The sequence below is a fragment of the Oncorhynchus gorbuscha genome, linkage group LG11, assembly GCF_021184085.1.
Source record: "Oncorhynchus gorbuscha isolate QuinsamMale2020 ecotype Even-year linkage group LG11, OgorEven_v1.0, whole genome shotgun sequence".
Classification (NCBI taxonomy): Eukaryota; Metazoa; Chordata; class Actinopteri; order Salmoniformes; family Salmonidae; genus Oncorhynchus; species Oncorhynchus gorbuscha.
Window position 1 is genome coordinate 20,433,542 of NC_060183.1, and position 17,831 is coordinate 20,451,372.

Sequence of the window (17,831 nt, forward strand, 5' to 3'; positions counted from 1 at the left end):
CGACCACTGTTTAAACTGGGAATCATCTTCCAGTTGATATGGCACGTGAGAGCAAGCTGCTCTTCGTCGAAAGCCTGGTCCCCACTGCAAACAACCAGGGCTGCCTGTCTTGTCTGGCCTCTGCCCACTGCCTGAGAGAGTATGTCCTGTTTGTTTTAATGGCCATGGAACGATGGATGTCATGCATAGGTCATCTCAATGAATGGGCATCCTCATGTGCATTATTTTTACATTACATTTAAGTCATTTAGCAGACGCTCTTATCCAGAGCGACTTACAAATTGGTGCATTCACCTTATGACATCCAGTGGAACAGTCACTTTACAATAGTGCATCTAAATCTTAAGGGGGGGTGAGAGGGATTACTTATCCTATCCTAGGTATTCCTTAAAGAGGTGGGGTTTCAGGTGTCTCCGGAAGGTGGTGATTGACTCCACTGTCCTGGCGTCGTGAGGGAGTTTGTTCCACCATTGGGGGCCAGAAGTTTTGACTGGGCTGAGCGGGAGCTGTACTTCCTCAGTGGTAGGGAGGCGAGCAGGCCAGAGGTGGATGAACACAAGGGCCTGATCAGAGCCTGGAAGGAGCTCCCTAGGCAAGCACCATGGTCTTGTAGCGGATGCGAGCTTCAACTGGAAGCCAGTGGAGAGAACGGAGGAGCGGGGGATGAGAACTTGGGAATGCCCAGCCAACAGCGAGTTGCAGTAATCCAATGCCTGGATTAGGACCTGCGCCGCTTCCTGTGTGAGGCAGGGTCGTACTCTGCGGATGTTGTAGAGCATGAACCTACATCAGGTTCTGGCGAGAAACCAAATGCTTAGCCACCTGGTCATCAGAAGGGGAAAGGAGAAGATTAGTTGTGTGTCGTCTGCATAGCAATGATAGGAGAGACCAAGCCAAGTGATGTAATAGCGAGAATAGAACAGAGAGTGGTGGCGCCAAATGAGGAAGAGCAGCTCCTTGAGGTGGTGATCCGTCATCCACACTGATATTTGCCACCTGGTCATCAGAAGGGGAAAGGAGAAGATTAGTTGTGTGTCGTCTGCATAGCAATGATAGGAGAGACCATGTGAGGTTATGTTGGGGAGACAGAAGGTAGGAATGAACTCGGAGAGGGTGGAGAGGAGGATCTGATGGTTATGATAGATCTAGAAGGATGAGAGCAGAGGGAGAGAGAGTTAGCTTTATGCGCCTCCGTGATACAGAGGAGAACAGTTGAATGACTAGTCTTCAATTTGGATCAAGAAGGTCATTAAGATCGGGAATGAAGACGGAAGGGACGTAGCCAGCGGTCAGGGATGAGTTGATGAGCGAGGTGAGGTAAGGGAGAAGGTCTCCGGAAATGGTCTGGAGAAGAGAGGAGGGGATAGGGTCAAGCGGGCATCCTCAGAGCACAGGGTAGGGCAGTGTGAGCAGAACCAGTGGTGTCGTTTGACTTAGCAAGCGAGGATCGGATGTGCATTATGATTAGGTAGATGAACCATTCTAAATGTAAGGTGAGAGGGTGAGGTCAAAAAGGAGAGGAGTGGAAAGAAGGAGGCAGAGAGGAAAGAGTCAAAGGTAGACGTGGGGAGGTTAAAGTCGCCCAGAAGGTGATTTTTCACTATTCAAAGGAGGCGATAGACAGATGGGTAAGGGGAGGAGAGAATGACCACTTGGGAGAGATGAGGATCCCGGTTGGGGAGAATGAAGATTGAAGAATGAAGGATATTAAATATAAATGGTTAATAATAATCTTCATTTAAACCGTAAATGCTTAGCGTCAACTCTAAGGAAATAAGAATGTAAAATGTATAGATATTATGTTTCTTATTAAACAACAACATACATTTCTCCTTGTCATATGATCAAGGAAAAGCGGATATATGGGGTGAGGGGTAAGATATCGTCAGAGATCCATGTAGCCCACATGGTTTGGTTCTGGCATGGCTCGTCTCTGGTATGGGAAGTCATTAGATTCCCAGTGGGGGTATGGGCAACCTGCCCAACCATGGAGCCACTGATGCGACCCAGGGCAAGCTGTCTCGTAGACACAATAAAAAATATATGTCCAGGAACTGCTTGAATTAGTAAAGATTGGTAAAGACAATACAAAATAAAGGGGAATAAAGGGCCATAAAAATAAACGTTTTACAAGCACACCACTTCAGGACATCATCATTGCTCTATTGAGCATTTTCAACAGTACTGGCTTTGTTGTGAGCTATTTTGTATTAAAAACAGCAGAAAGGTATGCCTACTGTTCCAGTAATGTGATGTCCGTGGGTCTTCAGGGAGCTTCGGGGGTTTATCAGCCACCCTCAGACTTATCAGGACAGAGGGGGGAGGAGGGAGGAAGGTCTGATAGAGCTCCAGAAAGAAGATGAGAGGGAGAAAGGGAAGTGGACAGCGGTGTTGGGGACGAGCCTTCCACACTAGACCATCCCCACCTCCTTCAAACAGAACCCCCCCCCCCTATCTCTCTCTCTCTCTCTCTCTCTCTCTCTCTCTCTCTCTCTCTCTCTCTCTCTCTCTCTCTCTCTCTCTCTCTCTCTCTCTCTCTCTCTCTCTCTCTCTCTCTCTCTCTCTCTCTCTCTCTCTCTGTCTTCCCCACTTCTACTTCCCCGTCTCTGTTCACAACAAGCACTATTGAAGTACGGGCAGAAAAACAGTCATATTTTACCCTACAAACAAAGCCCCCTTTTATCAAAAAGCACTCTTATCTACCAGGTTCCATCTACTACCTCCTACAGAAAGCTTTATAGCATCTATTTTAGCTCCGAGCCAGCGATTAGACTCAGGCAAACATACAGTACATGGCTATTAGTGTATCTTTTGGAAATGAAGTATGTGTACTTTGAGTAAAATGAAACATCTCCATTAGTTTCAGAAATAAACAACCACTTTAAGCCACAGCAAGCTTGCTTTTCAATCCAGTTTTTTCCCTTCATTTTAGAGTGCATGTGATAGAATGGAACAGAATAAGATGTAATTTGTTTATCGTCATTAAATATAATAACGAGATAGTAACCTTTTCCCTCAGTTTGTTTGGTTTAAAAGCTACCTGTGACATTTCATGTAATGTATATTCAAATGGTGTTTCAAATAGCCAACCTCTGACTCCGTCAGTGAACAACGTAATTGCTAGTTGTACATGACATAAAACATGTTATCTAGACATTATAAGTGAGGAGAAGAAGTGTAAGAAGAAACAAACTAACTTATTTGACAGAGTCTGGGCAGGCAGGGAAAAACAAGTTGGAACATTCAAGCTAGGTCAGGTTTTTATGAATGGACGTTTTTTTTCTAACTTTCCCCCCTCTCTGGCTTTGTGAATGAAAAACAACTGGAAAATCTAGTATAAAAGACTCTGAGTCCCAAACTCTGATTGGCTACTGCTTTTCTAACTCCGCCCATGGTTGCTAGGGACCCGGACAGTCTCATAGCGGATTGGTTCAAAGAGAGAGCCTAGATTTCATTCATAAGTCAGGTCATTCATTAAGACAAAGGAAGAAATTCGAGCCCTTGAAAGAGGAAATCCACGAATCGCCAAGTCATTTGGCCAAGCGAGCGTCAGAGAGCAAGAAAAGCAAGTCTCCGTAGTCCAAATCAACACTCAAGTCTGGAAAAGAATTGACAACAAAATTGTTTTTGGGGCATTTCTGTCCCATGCTTATAACACACGCATTAAGCTTGATATTTTCTTATTGTTGACTGTTATAAGCAAGGTGAGGTTAAAACAGTTATTTAGTTGCCCTCTGTAGCAGTTGAGACGCGACATCTGTTTCTTTTCACATTATCCACGGTTCCTTTTTCTCTCTGGGCATTGATGTAGCCTAAATAGAAAGTATAGGCCTATACTTTTTAGTAAGAAAAGCCTCTACAATTTGTCTATTGTAGTTCTATAAGTGCATGTCCTATAAAATCACAATTTATTGGTTTACCGGACGATTTTACAACTGCAAATTCTACATTATATTTAGCCTACATAAAAACCTATATGAGACACATTCAAGTAACATTTTATACCTATATAAGAGCAATTGGCACATTGCATAGGCTTGTTTATTGAGTTAATTGTGTGCGGTATCTGATGACTGTCTATCCCGAACCACAGACTACGGTCCAGTTAGCGGTAAAGGTGGCACCAGCCCGCTGGGTAATCGCTCGCCATAGCTTCCCCTCTCTGCATTTTTTTGTGAATGGAGCTCATTAGGTATGCAGCTTTCTCCCAGCTCCATTCACAACTATCGCTGCCCCTTGTCCCTCTCTCGCTGCAGGCTGGCTGCGTGGATCACATTCAACTCAGCCTAAATGATCACAAACGGTTAACGGATGGATTATAAGATGGATGGATATTTGGACCAGCAAGTGCCTTACACTTTAGCAAATGTACGTATGTATAAAGTCATGTATTTGTTTAATGCTTTACTCAGTTGTAGGACTTGGCTACCGGGCTTTCTCTTTCGATCGCCCGTTCCATGCGATTTGTTTGAAGCAACTATGTGCGCGATGAAAACTCGATTCAGTTCGGTTCTAAACTATCAAAAGGTCTGCACATTTTTTAAACTAAATAATATAAATTAGCAGCTTCAATAGCTTTTATTTTATACTGTTTATTAACATATTATTGTCTCTGGACAGGAGATGTTGACAGTGTAACACCGAAAATGGGCTAACAATTTGAGAGGGCAAATGGAACGATAAAGCGCGTTTGAGTTGCAACACTATTGCAATTCACAGAGACAACCGGCATTGTTTTTCTGTTGTGGTATATATTTTTTTAGTCTGGAATGATAAGAATAAAATAAAAACACAGAAAGTTACAACTATAATGATAATAATTATAATAATTAGGCTACTGATAATAAGAAAATAATAGCCAAATTATAATGCAATATGTAATTATTTTAGTATTTATGGCCATATCGACTAATTAACTAAACCAATTAGTGACAGTGGGCATGTTCTATGTAGCCTGTGACATCAAAGGGTGTACTACATGTTTGACTGTATTTTCCACATCTGTAATATTTTTGATGCTTTGCAGAAGTCACAAGGAAATGGACCCCTAAATAGACTGTTGATGGCAGCGAAGAGGAAATACATGGACACGGAATTACCCCCTCAGGAATCTGAAGGTAAAGTTAGAACTCCAAAGGAAGCTCGCAATGGCCTGAAGTCCCTTCGCGTGACACGTTTACCTCGCCAATGCTTTGCTTACCAATCCGGCAAGCAGATATATCACTTCTATTTATGGATTGATAAATATGTCTTAACTTGTCTAAACCTGACCTAGCTGACATGACATGTGCGTAATGATCTTTGATCTTGTTGTTCTGTTGTATTCATGTGTGTGTGTGTGTGTGTGTGTGTGTGTGTGTGTGTGTGTGTGTGTGTGTGTGTGTGTGTGTGTGTGTGTGTGTGTGTGTGTGTGTGTGTGTGTGTGTGTGTGTGTGTGTGTGTGTGTGTGTGTGTGTGTGTGTGTGTGTGTGTGTGTGTGTGTGTGTGTGTGTGTGTGTGTGTGTGTGTGTGTGTGTGTTTTTAGACCTCTTTCAGGATTTAAGCCAACTTCAGGAGACATGGCTCACAGAAGGTACTGTGTTTTAATTGTGTATGTTTCAGAGGCATTGGCAATGTTGAAAATGTTATGTTAAAATATGCGTTTAATCTCTTGAACATTGTTCGTATTGATACCCTGGAGGACCAGCCTTGGTCAGACAGATATGAACATGGAAATGGTCCATAACAAAGTCTATTGATATAGTTGTGTGTGTGTGAGTGGGTTTGATCCCATTTGCTCAGATAATGACTTCTTGGTTGATGAGAACACTTGGATAAATGACTTAAACTATGCTTATAAATCATACCACCACCAAGTAGCAATGGCTTCAAACAATTCCTGGTCATGATAGAGCTCATTTCTCCAGAAGTATATTTATTCAATTATTTATTCAATTTCTACAGATGTATTCATGTAGAGTGGGGCTGAAATAATCTACAGTAGGATAATTACAATGAATTGGTATGTTAGTTACCAAATAGTCACCAGGCTACACCAGGAAAGGCCAATAGTGTGTGCTAGACACACAGTACACAGGGTGAAGTACCAAGACGTTGTTTCTTAAAGTAAAACGAGGACGTTTAGGAAGTGAAAAAAAAAACCCTGGGGAGTTAAAACATGCTGATGCAATACACATGGCCATTAGTGACATAAAACAATGTCCTTTGTGACCATAGACAGGACATGATTAGCTGTAAACATGCCCTATTTTGGTATGCTGGCATGTAGTATGCGTGCGTGCCAATATGCCCAGCCAATGCAAACAAGCAGCATGTTAAGCCCCTGTCCCTTAACGCACATACCGATGAAATGGACCCAGGCAGGCAGCAGCAATTGTCAGCAGTGTGGAGTTTAAAAGTACAACGTGACGTACGCTCTGAAGAAGCAATTATATGTTAAGATGGGACAACAAACCCGAGGAATGACTCACGCTTGTTTGGTAATGTTTGGTAAATCTCCGGCCCAGAAGTGGCACGGCAATATGTAACGCGTTAGCGATCTCTAAACCAGAAATCCAGCCGGCTACAAAATGTTTACCATCTTGAACCCGCCAAATTGATACCCTGTGATTTAGAGCAGACCCGGGTCAGATATATGCTGGAACCGTGCTGGAAAGGTCAACGTGAAAAGAAAATACCAGAGGCAACACAGTATGGTTCTGGTCGGCACGGCAGTGTGAAAAGGGTCAAATGGGCCTCCCTCTTAAGAAAACGACGGTTTATGAAGCCCGGCAAACAATTCTCTCACTGTATCTCGGCCAAGGTGCCTATTCTCATGCAGCGTCAAACGGGCAAGTTCACCCCACCACGCTCCACAGACGAAGACAAAGCCAACACCAATAAAAGGGACAACAATGAGAGCCACTCCGAAGTCCGGTCCCTTTGATGGACATATTATTTGAATTCAGTCAGCCACAAAGGTAACATGCATAGCAGTAGATACGGGGTGCTGTTGTACTGCATAAAGAGATTGGCTAGAAGAAGAGGGTCACTGAGCCAAAGGGAGAATTAAAAGGCCGAGCTGCCTGGGTGGAGGTTGGTGGTGCAACTATCAATGTGTTTTGTTTTTTTAACCCTAAATAATCTACTGTTTTTGAGCTCTTCTGGCAGAACTCTTTCCTTTTACATTAATTACAGGCCTGTCATTGTGACTGATTGTGGTTACACGGGATTCACCCACGTAGCAGGAGGGAGTTTTCTGCTAGAGAGAGCGGGAGAAAGGGAGAGGGGAGACAAGAAAGTTGAGAGAGAGAGAGAGAGAGAGAGAGAGAGAGAGAAAGAGTTCAGGAGCTTGTCTCGTCTTGTTGTTTTCCTTTACATTTATGACTGAGAGTTCTGCGATCCCATCAGGATCTTCCATTGAGGAAAAAACATTTCATTCAAGGTGTCTGGAAGAAAAAAAAGGAAACATGCATCTGTGCTCATATAAACACACTTTCTGTCTTGTGCTGACTTGCATCTCAAAGACTTTTGACGAGGTGTTCCTGGAAGCAAATCGGATACACACGCGTTCACGCGCACACACACACACACACACTCTCCCTCTGTCTGCCTAAGCACAGGGGTTGTGCTCTTGTCTGCGAGCCAGTCACACTGACGCTCAGACATCCTTAATGGGGGTTTTTCTCTTCCCTTTCTGAGCTCGATCCAACGTGTTCCATTTTAGACATGTTGAAACTAGTGGAAATGATTTATTGTTTGGTCTGGTGGACTAAATATTGGCCTCTGCTCTTTCTCATAAAACAGCTTTATCCCTCTCCTTAGGGCAAAAGACTGCAAAGTTAAAAGGGGGTAATAGTATTACCGTATAGCAACAAGGCACAATATTATATAAGAAATCAATGTAATTTATCTGAACATGCTCCAAGACGGGATCATCCGGTTTCCTCCTCACAGGAAGAGGGGACGAAATACGTGAAAGTGGATTTTGAAGTTCTTATTTTCTCTTTTCACTCCGTTTTGGTTTCCAAGCTAGGTTTTATGGTCTGGTAGCTGGTGGATGAAGTGAGGGGGGACCTTTCGGATAGTTTGGGGGTCTTTACTTGGCTGGGTGATGTCACAGATGCTGGCATTTACTCACTCTCTCTTTGTGGCTTCTATGGAAGTCATTTTTCTTACCCCGTAGTTTCAATTTGAGAGACTTTTTAAATGTTCATTGTAAATTCAACTTCAGATTTGGTTTCCTATAATACTATACAATCTCATGTTCCTTATTCTGGTTATGTTAAACCATTTCAGAGTGGAGAGTGGATCTGTGCTTCCCATGTGGTGGAATTATTGTTTTCGCTGGCCATTATGGGCAGATTGTTGTCTCAATATTTAATGATAACCATCAACTTTTCCTAAGTATACCGTTGCGTAAGTGCAAGACCGAAGCAATGGAAAAAGCAGGAACCTTTCAAATTGGACTGATGCTAGTCGTAAGGGTTTCTAGTCCTGGCTGCAGGCGAGGTTTAGGGTTAGGCCATTTAGCCACATGTAGCGAATCAGATGCCAGTGTGCTCATGCATGGCTCACTGGGTAAATTTGACCTTTTCACCCTTTTGGGTGTTGGCAGTCCACTAATCTGGCTTTCCTAACCTGTTTGTGTGGTTCAATGACCAGTGCTTGGGAAGACAATCGATATCGGAAATGTATTTGGATCTTAACATCTTGGTAAACATCTTGGATTGTACAATACTACTAAGCCCCGTTGCACCTGTACCCAATGGGCTGGGTTTGCATAAAGACAATTCAGAATGTTAGGGCCTAGATGGTAGGGTCCGGTTCATTTAAATGTAATATCAATTATAAGATCGTAAATTAAACTCACTCCAAGTTAAGATCTAGCATGAATAGATTCGTATTTATTTCACCAAGTCCAGTATTTGGATTAATTTGGATCATTTCTGCTGTTTTTGTGATTGAATTATTCAACAAAACATCACTCATTCTTACTCGATAGTGGCATTGTGACCAAGATCTAACCCTAAATAGTGCTAACCTAAACTTGTTCTCAGCTCCCCCAACTTCTCTCTCAGTTCCTCGTACTCCTAACACCTCTAGCTTGACTTTTGAACGCACCTCAAAGCAGGTGACGATTTCCAGAATACTTCACTAGCCTCAGAGCATCTATATTGTCCAAGATCGTCCTCCAGCTTCACAAACTGGGTGTAAAAGACCGAAAGAAGAAGTCTGATTTCCTTCCTTGTTTAAAATAGCCTGTTGAGTCTCTCTTTGCTCTGTGATGAAAAGCACACACAAACAAGTACACAAAATGCACACAATTGACACGTTACTGACGTCTTCCTGACACAATCACAATCAGGTCAATGAGGGCTAAAGATATCTTTGTGGTTCTTTGGCCAGGGTTTGGACATGGGGGGGAGGAAGGAAAGGCAGCTCCACCTTTGTATTTATCCATCTATCACCAGTTTGGTTCGATAGCTAGCCTGCGTGAGTGACAGTAGCCCTGTCTCCACTATAAGTGCACCTCTTAAGGTCATAAATCACCCTGTGCTGCCATCGTTAGGCCTCAAGTCAGAGCATCGTCCATCATACCGAAAGACAGCTTCACAAGCCAGTCGGAAGTTTTCAGAAGGGACCCTGAGATGTTCCTGGTCAGCTCATGTGGTCGGGAAAAGCTCCTGACCCTAGTTGAGATCAGTCCAGAGACAGAAGAGGAAGTGAGAAACCCCACTCCCTCATTTTCTCTGGTTACATTAGTTAATGAACTAAGTAGACCAGACCCAGCTTCTATCGCACTGGTGTCTATGGGAGAGCCACATGCTTAAGCAGATCGGAACAAACCATTTTTTCCCCAATGATAAACGGCCCAAGTGAACTATCTTCCTTTACCACCATTTTTGATCAGACCAGAATAAAACACAGTCAATAATCCCAGTTACGATGTTTGACTGAGGTCAAGGCACGACTTGAGGTTAAACCCTTGCGAGCTGCAGCTCAAAGGGTTAACTAATGGATCGGTGTTTGTGCCGTCAAGACGTTGAATGCCACATGAAACAAGGAGCTAAGCCTCATCGTCCCCCCCCTGACTATGTGGTGTTGACAAAATGCTGGCACGCTGGAAAGTGTGGAGGTGAAGGTCGCTTGGCTGGATCCAGGTAGTGGGTCAAGTTTCATGGCCAAGGAGAGAGTCTGGCGAGGCCCAGCACCATGACCGCCAGGGCCCATGGACAGGGTGGGCCGAGCTTCCACACTGGCAAGGCTGCCGGACAGCATGAAGCACCAAGACTGGCTCAGTTAATAGGAAAATGCGCAGGTGTAGACCTTACCGTGAAAAGCTAACTTACAAAGCCCTTAACCAACAATGCAGTTCAAGAAATAGAGTTAAGAAAATATTTACGAAATAAACTAAAGTAAAAAATTCTAATGAAAAGTAACACAATAAAATAGCAATAACGAGGCTAAATAGACTGGGTACCGAGTCAATGTGCGGTGGTACAGGTTAGTCAAGGTCATTTGTACATGTAGGTAGGGGTAAAGTGACTATGCATAGATAATAAACGGTGAGTGGCAGCAGTGTAAAAACAGGGGGGGGTCAATGTAAATAGTCAGACAGGCTAGCGTAGTGCTCACTGTCTAGGTAAATTGCAGACCACCAAGGCTAGCTACAGTAGGTTAATTGATAGGCTTAGCATTCTGCTCAAACCATGACGCTAACGGTTTCTCTTTCTTTTCTGATTTCAGCTCAAGTGCCTGACAGTGACGAGCAGTTTGTTCCTGATTTCCACACCGAAAACTGTAAGTAAAGATGGCATTAGTGTAAATTCTAAGAATTCTGTGTTTGCGTGTGTGTGTTTGCGTGTATGTGTTTGTTTAGTGTGTGTGTGTGTGCGTGCGTGCGTGCGTGCGTGCGTGCGTGTGCGTGCGTGCGTGTGTGTGTGTGTGTGTGTGTGTGTGTGTGTGTGTGTGTGTGTGTGTGTGTGTGTGTGTGTGTGTGTGTGTGTGTGTGTGTGTGTGTGTGTGTGTGAGAGAGAGAGGGAACTCAGATATGAGGTCAGCATTGGGTTGTGAAACTGCTCGAGGCTTTGGGTGGAGCTACTGTATTTGTCGAAGTCACATTAATCTTTGCCTGGGAAAAAGCATTTCCGAGACACAAACTTAATACATGACCTACTCATCATGGGTGAATGTGGCTGCTACCATTGTCCTCCTCTATCCATTTGCATGGTTTTGAAAAGCTGAATGGATCAGCCCAGGAAACCAGTAAAAGATCATTCAGAGTCCAGGTACAGAGACTCCCTTTTGTGTATGTCTGAGGTGTAAGAGGGGAAAGCAAATTCCTATACTACACAACTGTGCGGCTGCTATTTGAATGGGTTTCCCTTTTTGTTGTGTGTTGAAACAATGGCGATTCAGAGTAGGGGAGTGTGCGCTTTGCAAACAGCGTCCTCTGTGCCCTTTTCATTCAAACTCATTCATAGACTTATGGGTGAGTTCATACAATATGGCGAATGGGGAAATAATATATTTAACAGCAAGTTTGACGCAAACTTAACATAGCAATTTTGATGGGTTAAGTGTTAACTTGAACATGTTTTGAATATAATTTAAACATTCAAATAAATCTGAAGTTTTATTGTGTGTATTTTAAACTTAGCAATTCAGTTCCCCCTGGCCCCGTTCAAAACCCAACTGCTATTGTGGCTAAACACTGTGCCATTTATCCACAGTGACAACTCCTTAGTCCCTGTAACACATGCCCAGTGAAACATATAGTTCCCGTCTGTGGGCTAACAACGGTAACAAGGAAGCGGCGATGAACCCTAGAGCATGTAAGGGTCATGTCTACTTAACCCCGGGCCAGCCCAACCAATCGGCGGTCAGCCTGCTGCCCATGGTAGACCTTGGTATGCTCCGTAGGGTCAGTGGGGCTTCACTTTGACAGGCAGCTCACTTATACACAGTAGTCTGAGCCGAGAAGGCCTCAGGTTGACAGACAGCGCTCCTGCTAGCACCTGCTGTTCACACTCAATGACCAGAAGACCCTCTATTCAACATGATTTGATGGGAACCTCCAAGTTGACAGGCTGCCACAGACATAAAGATATTCTTCTACATGTTTGTGGTTGCGACTTGAAGTGAGTCTATTGAAGCAACCAGCGGGTTTGATGAAGGCCTTATCTATTCCCATACCCGATTTTGCATTATTCCATCAAACTCATGGCTCTTCAGCCTTGTAATACAGTTCTTAACAGGTGACAGGTGCTAGGGAAACTCAGAGTACAGAGCGTAAAGCCGGCAAACAAAGTCCTAATCCCTTGTGCCAAAAAATAATTGAAGCCGCATTGAAAAGGCGCCACGGCAAATCAAACATAGTTGTTTTCCGAGTCAGGTTGTTACCTGTATTGGGTGTGGGAAACAGAGGGAGGTAGAGGGACATAGAGAGAACGAGAGAGAGGGATGAGGGAAAACAGAGCGCCAGACTTTGGGACACTCTGGAATGCTAGATTAAGGGGGGGGGGGGGGGGGGCAAGAAGTGATTGTGCAATACCTGCACATCTGGTAAATCTATGTAATCTCTTTCCCTTTTCTCTCAATAACAGCTAACAAGCATGCTCTGTCTCCAGAGTTCCACTGAGGGAAGGTTATGTAAACACGTCATTTGCCTCCTTACCAGTGGTGGAAAAAGTGCTCAGTTGTCATACTTGAGTAAAAGTAAAGATACCTTAATAGAAAATGACTCATGTAAAACTAAAAGTCACCCAGTAAAATATTACTGGAGTAAAAGTCTAAAAGTATCTGGTTTTAAGTGTACTGAAGGACAGTGGTGGAAAAAGTGAAAGTAAATACTATACATAAAATTCCTTATGTTAAGCAAACCAGACGGCCCAATTGTCTTTTTTTATTTACGGTCAGCCAGGGGCACACTCCAACACTCAGACATCATTTACGGATGGCCAGGGGCACACTCCAACACTCAGACATCATTTACAGATAGCCAGGGGCACAGTCCAACACTCAGACATCATTTACGGATGGCCAAGGACACACTCCAACACTCAGACATCATGTATGGATGGCCAGGGGCACACTCCAACACTCAGACATCGTTTAAAACACAGAATGTGTCTTTAGTGAGTCCCACAGATCAGAGGCGGTAGGAATGACAACGTGTTTTATTGATAGGTGCGTGAACTGGACCACATTGCTGTCCTAACTGAGCATTCTAAATGTAAAGAGTACTTTTTGGTGGCAGGGAAAATGTATGGAGTAAAAAGTACATTATTTTCTTTAGGAATGTAGTGGAGTAAAAGTAAAAGTTGTCAAAAATATAAGTAGTAAAGTACAGATACCCACAATAGCTATTTAAGTAGGTCCTTTAAAGTATTTTTTACTTTAAAAAATACTTTAAACCACTGCTCTGACCTATACTGTGTATTTTAGGGAGTTTCAAGCTTTAATACGACACATGTTAGTCCCTTAACGTATGATTCACTAAACACCGTTATGAAATGAAGTCAATGGTAAAATGGGGGAGGGGGGTGACGTTCAGTTCGTGATAGCTAAATGGGAGGGGAAGTGTTGTTGACTTTTGGGGGTTTGACAGAACTTTTGAAGGGGGCATCTGATCTGTTATGAGGGTGTTGGATAATGACAGTCCCTGTCTGCAGGGAGGGAACTCAGTCAAATGTAAATTGAATCTTCCACGCACTGATAGTTTACCTAGTTTCTACTTTTTAGAATTGTCTGAGACCAAATATGCCATTGATAAATGTGTTGTTGCTGAAATAAAAAATAGTGTGGAAAGTAGTTATTTATGTTCTGTTAGACGGAGAGCAGCCCAAGAGACGTGTCCCATTCATATCTTTTCTCCTGCAAGTAAGAGGAAGCGTCTCCCCTCTCCCTTAGTCTTCATTCATAAAAAAGTGCTATAGTACTGTTACCCGGTTTTGTGACCCCCCTCTCTTTGAGTGGATTCTCTGACCCCTCCCTCTTCCTGTATCGGTACAAACTAAGCTGAATTATAACTCTGGACACCCCTACCCTCTCTTTCATTTTCACCCATCTACCATTTTGCTTTTTCTACGTTCAGCGTTCCAAGATATAAGCTAATCCAACTATTTCAGTGCTGTGTGGGCCGATTGTTTAGTTTTGGACCTTGTAGTAATTATATAGGAAGTTGTGGCTGTAGATGCCGTTCCAGTCCTTTAGAGAGAAAAGGGGAGACAGAGAGAGAGAACTAGAAAGACAAAAAGAGAGAGAGAGAGAGAGTGCAGTTGAGTGCAAATGCTCACGACAGTTCGTCTCTTCGGTAGGAAGCGTTCTGCCTCGTCATGAATTTATGACCTTCTCTCTTCTTTGTGTTGCTGTGTTCCCCTGCTCACTGGTTCGCTCAGATCTGGCCCAATCAGTCCCCATTTAGAGCAGAGGGACCATGAATTGGCGAGCTCCTACCACTCTTTGCTCTCTCTCTCCAGTTGAACAAAAATAAATATGCAGCCCAGTGTTCTCAACGTTCCAAAATACAGCTGCTATGCAACGAGTCTGCTGAAACATCCAGGTGACTGACAGATATGCAGGGGGACGATTCCCCTCCGATGTGTGTGTGTGCGGGAGTTTGTGCGTACATGTGAACACATGACTGAATGGGTCATTTCTCCCCAGAAACACATGCATCCTGGCCACCTACAGCCACACACTATGCACAGGCACACACACACACACACTTCAGCCCCACAGTTTTATGAATGGGCTGGTTGTGAGAGACTGGCTGAGGCAGCACATTGGGTTAAAGGGAGGGAATCTCCATTCATGAATTGGACGGCTGTTATTCTACTACCACCACAAAAAGAGAAGGTGAACACTTCAAATGCCTTCTCTCTCACCATTTGGTTTCTGCCAATGTTATCTTTCAGTTATACATTCATGACAAAGGGGTTCAATTTATTTTCCAAACGTAAACAGTTTTTTCCCCCTCTTATAATGCACCCAATGTTATAATACTAGAATAATTTTCTAACTCGCGCAAAAATGGTCTTCCGTGGGTGATCTAAATGTTGTGCGTAGTGTGTCAGGGGAGAAGTGCATTTGCATGTTCAGGGAGAGGAAAGGGGGATTTGAGGAACGGCTGAGCTTTAACGTTCTCCACAGCTGGAACGTTTCCTCTTTCCAAGACGAGAGCAGGGGAAAACCAGGGGCAACAGATGCAGGCAGGCCTAAAAATAACAGACCCGGGTTCCACGTTTAGCAAGAATACACAGGAGCACGAGAAACCAGGAGATCACATCAACAAACCAAGCATGCCATCACGAAATCGCGTCAGAGCTAGTTACCCTTGGTGACGCTATTGTTATGCCCAAGACCCACAGCGAGGGATATCCCTAGATTCTGTCTCCGTGACATAGCTGGGTCCTGTTAAGTAGGGAGAAAACGTTTTGCTCCGGTGTGTCTTACTAAACATGGCCGTGGTTTGCTCAGCTTTCCAACCGCCACATGTAACTTTAAGAGGGGATCATTGATGGTTGAGGCTGAGGTCTTGCTATTGCCATAGTGACTTGCTGACACAGGACAGGCCTTGTGTGGAGTGAGCCTTGTAGGGCTGTATTGATCCCAGCGAGGGATGGGGAGGGATAGATAGATGGATAAAGATAAAGTGTAGATAAATCAGGAAAGTGGGGGGGGAGGGGTCACACAGCACGCTTGCCTGTGCCTCGGGGCATCATGTTGAGATCCCAATCGCTAAACAGAGAGAGAGACAGAGGGAGAGACACAGAGGGGAGAGAGAGAGAGAAGTGAGAGGATCTGTGGATGTGGCATGTGCTCTGATATTTACAGGGAGGAGTTTGACCAGGCTTTCTACTGAGCTTGATGGGAACTTAGTGCAGAATGTGTCATCTACCTCCTTCAGTCAAGATGAGCCTTGTCCGCCCCTATATCTCCTCCCCTCCCTCTCTCACTTCTCCACTTGATGGATATTAGCTGGGTCAGTGGGAGCTCTTTATATCATTTCAGTAACAGTGGAGGGGGGGGGGTTGTTTATCACATTAAACATTAAGAGGGGACAGCTATATTGGGGCTGAGGGATCGAGAGTGAAGGGTCAATATTTTGCCACATTACTTACACCCCCGGCTTTTTGTGATGGAACGCCCCGCTCTCTGCCCGTGTCCTGGGATGGGGACGTATTGTATTGTGCCTACTAAACGGCAATGGGGAAGAAATGTCTTGCCCAATGGGATGGCCACAACACAGTCACATGATGTTCACACACCCACACACTGTTTGATATACGGTAATATCTCCCATCTTCACTGTCAAATTGTGAAGTAATTTGCCACACAGAGCACACACACGATAGGAACATTAAAAGGGAATATCTTACAGTCCGAAAAAGTTTCGACCTGACATCAAATGTTCTCGAAGTGAGAAGTGAAACTTTGATGACAGCAACGTGTGACACTCCGTTCTCCGGTCACACTCCGTTCTCTGTGTCCGCCACATCCTCGTTTCCAGGACAACATCAAGCGACACCTAATAATATGAAACCAAAATACATGAAACACTTTTGTTTATCTTAAAGCATCATCACATAGTTGATCTGTTGTGCTATGTCGCTTTACCGTCCAATCACTTCCTGTTGATACTACAGTGCTCTCTCTCAATCTCGCCAGGCTTGTTTGGCAGGTATCTGACAACAATGCTTTAAATATTCAAAGAAGCCAAGTCACAAAGGCATTAGCCGGTCAGAAAGGGTGACCGGTAAAATCAGATACTAGACACTAATGGTTAAATGGACCAGGCGATGTTTGCAATAGACATTGAGACCACTCTGGAGCCCAGCGTTGGCTTTTAGGGATCTCCAGTTGTCATTTCGCCCCTCGCTCTCTTTCTCTCCCTCTCTCTCTCTCTCTCTCTGCTCTTTCTGATTGTGCATTGACCTGAGAAGCACACATGTCCTGCACATGTTTCAGTTCCACAGTGGGACTGCTGCTGGATTGTCTTTCCAGTCTCAATGAGGTGGAACAGATTGAATCGCCGTCGTTGACTCACCATCCCACTGGATTTTCCACCAACCACACTTTTTGCATGCAGAACTTTCAATGTGTGGGCCAGCATACTTGGGATGAAAATGTCAGCGTTTTCAATGTCACCTAAATGTTTACAGTACGTGAAATGGAAGGCCTTTCTTCTCTACTTGATAGGGTTGAAAGTTACAGCAGGGGCAACAAGCCCAGTTGAAAATAAGAGCTATGAATCACGACAACAGAAAAGGTGGCACAGTGCGATGTAGAGGAGGCGGCATGTGTTAATATACTGCATTTGATCTCCACCGTCATAACCTATAAGAAAAACTCTTGTCCATCCCTCGTGTACCCTACTTTCTACAGTTGAGCCAGGCCACAGAGGCAGAGAGAGGATTGCTATTTGGCATGTCCCAGAAATCAATAGGTTCCTTTGAAATCTTTAGAGCCACATAATTGGGCATCAGGGATGTTTTTATTGAACTCTCTGTCATTGTTGGGATCAATTTGCCAGTGAGGGACCATCTCTCTCTCTCTCTGACTCTCAAGAAACCCTCCGCGGGCTCTATTAAAGCTGTTCTGGGGTGTACAGTACATATGTAGTTTATATAACTCGTGTACTAATACAGGAAACTGTATATCATCTAACATTCAAGGAACAATCATGTGACAGTTGCCCATATTTGAAATGGACTATAGCCTACTATGGACGTTCCCATCAATACATCTCCTTTCATTCTCATGGTTTGCCTGTGTCAGATGGACTAGTGGTTAGAGCGCTGGGCCCGGAACTGAAAGGTTGCTGGTTCAAATAACTGAGCTGACAA

At 44.0% G+C, this 17,831-nt stretch overlaps 1 protein-coding gene across 1 annotated transcript in view; it reads left to right on the forward strand.

Annotated features, from left to right (window-relative positions):
* The first annotated feature begins 3,496 nt into the window (after positions 1–3,496).
* LOC124048243 (ETS translocation variant 4-like) overlaps positions 3,497–17,831 on the forward strand; it is a 32,754-nt gene continuing 18,419 nt past the window's right edge. The window contains exons 1-5 of the mRNA XM_046368841.1: positions 3,497–3,704; positions 4,257–4,368; positions 5,027–5,117; positions 5,525–5,572; positions 10,729–10,782. Of these exons, the coding sequence (XP_046224797.1) occupies positions 4,312–4,368; positions 5,027–5,117; positions 5,525–5,572; positions 10,729–10,782 (250 nt within the window). The 5' untranslated portion in view covers positions 3,497–3,704; positions 4,257–4,311. The remainder of the gene's footprint in view (positions 3,705–4,256; positions 4,369–5,026; positions 5,118–5,524; positions 5,573–10,728; positions 10,783–17,831) is intronic.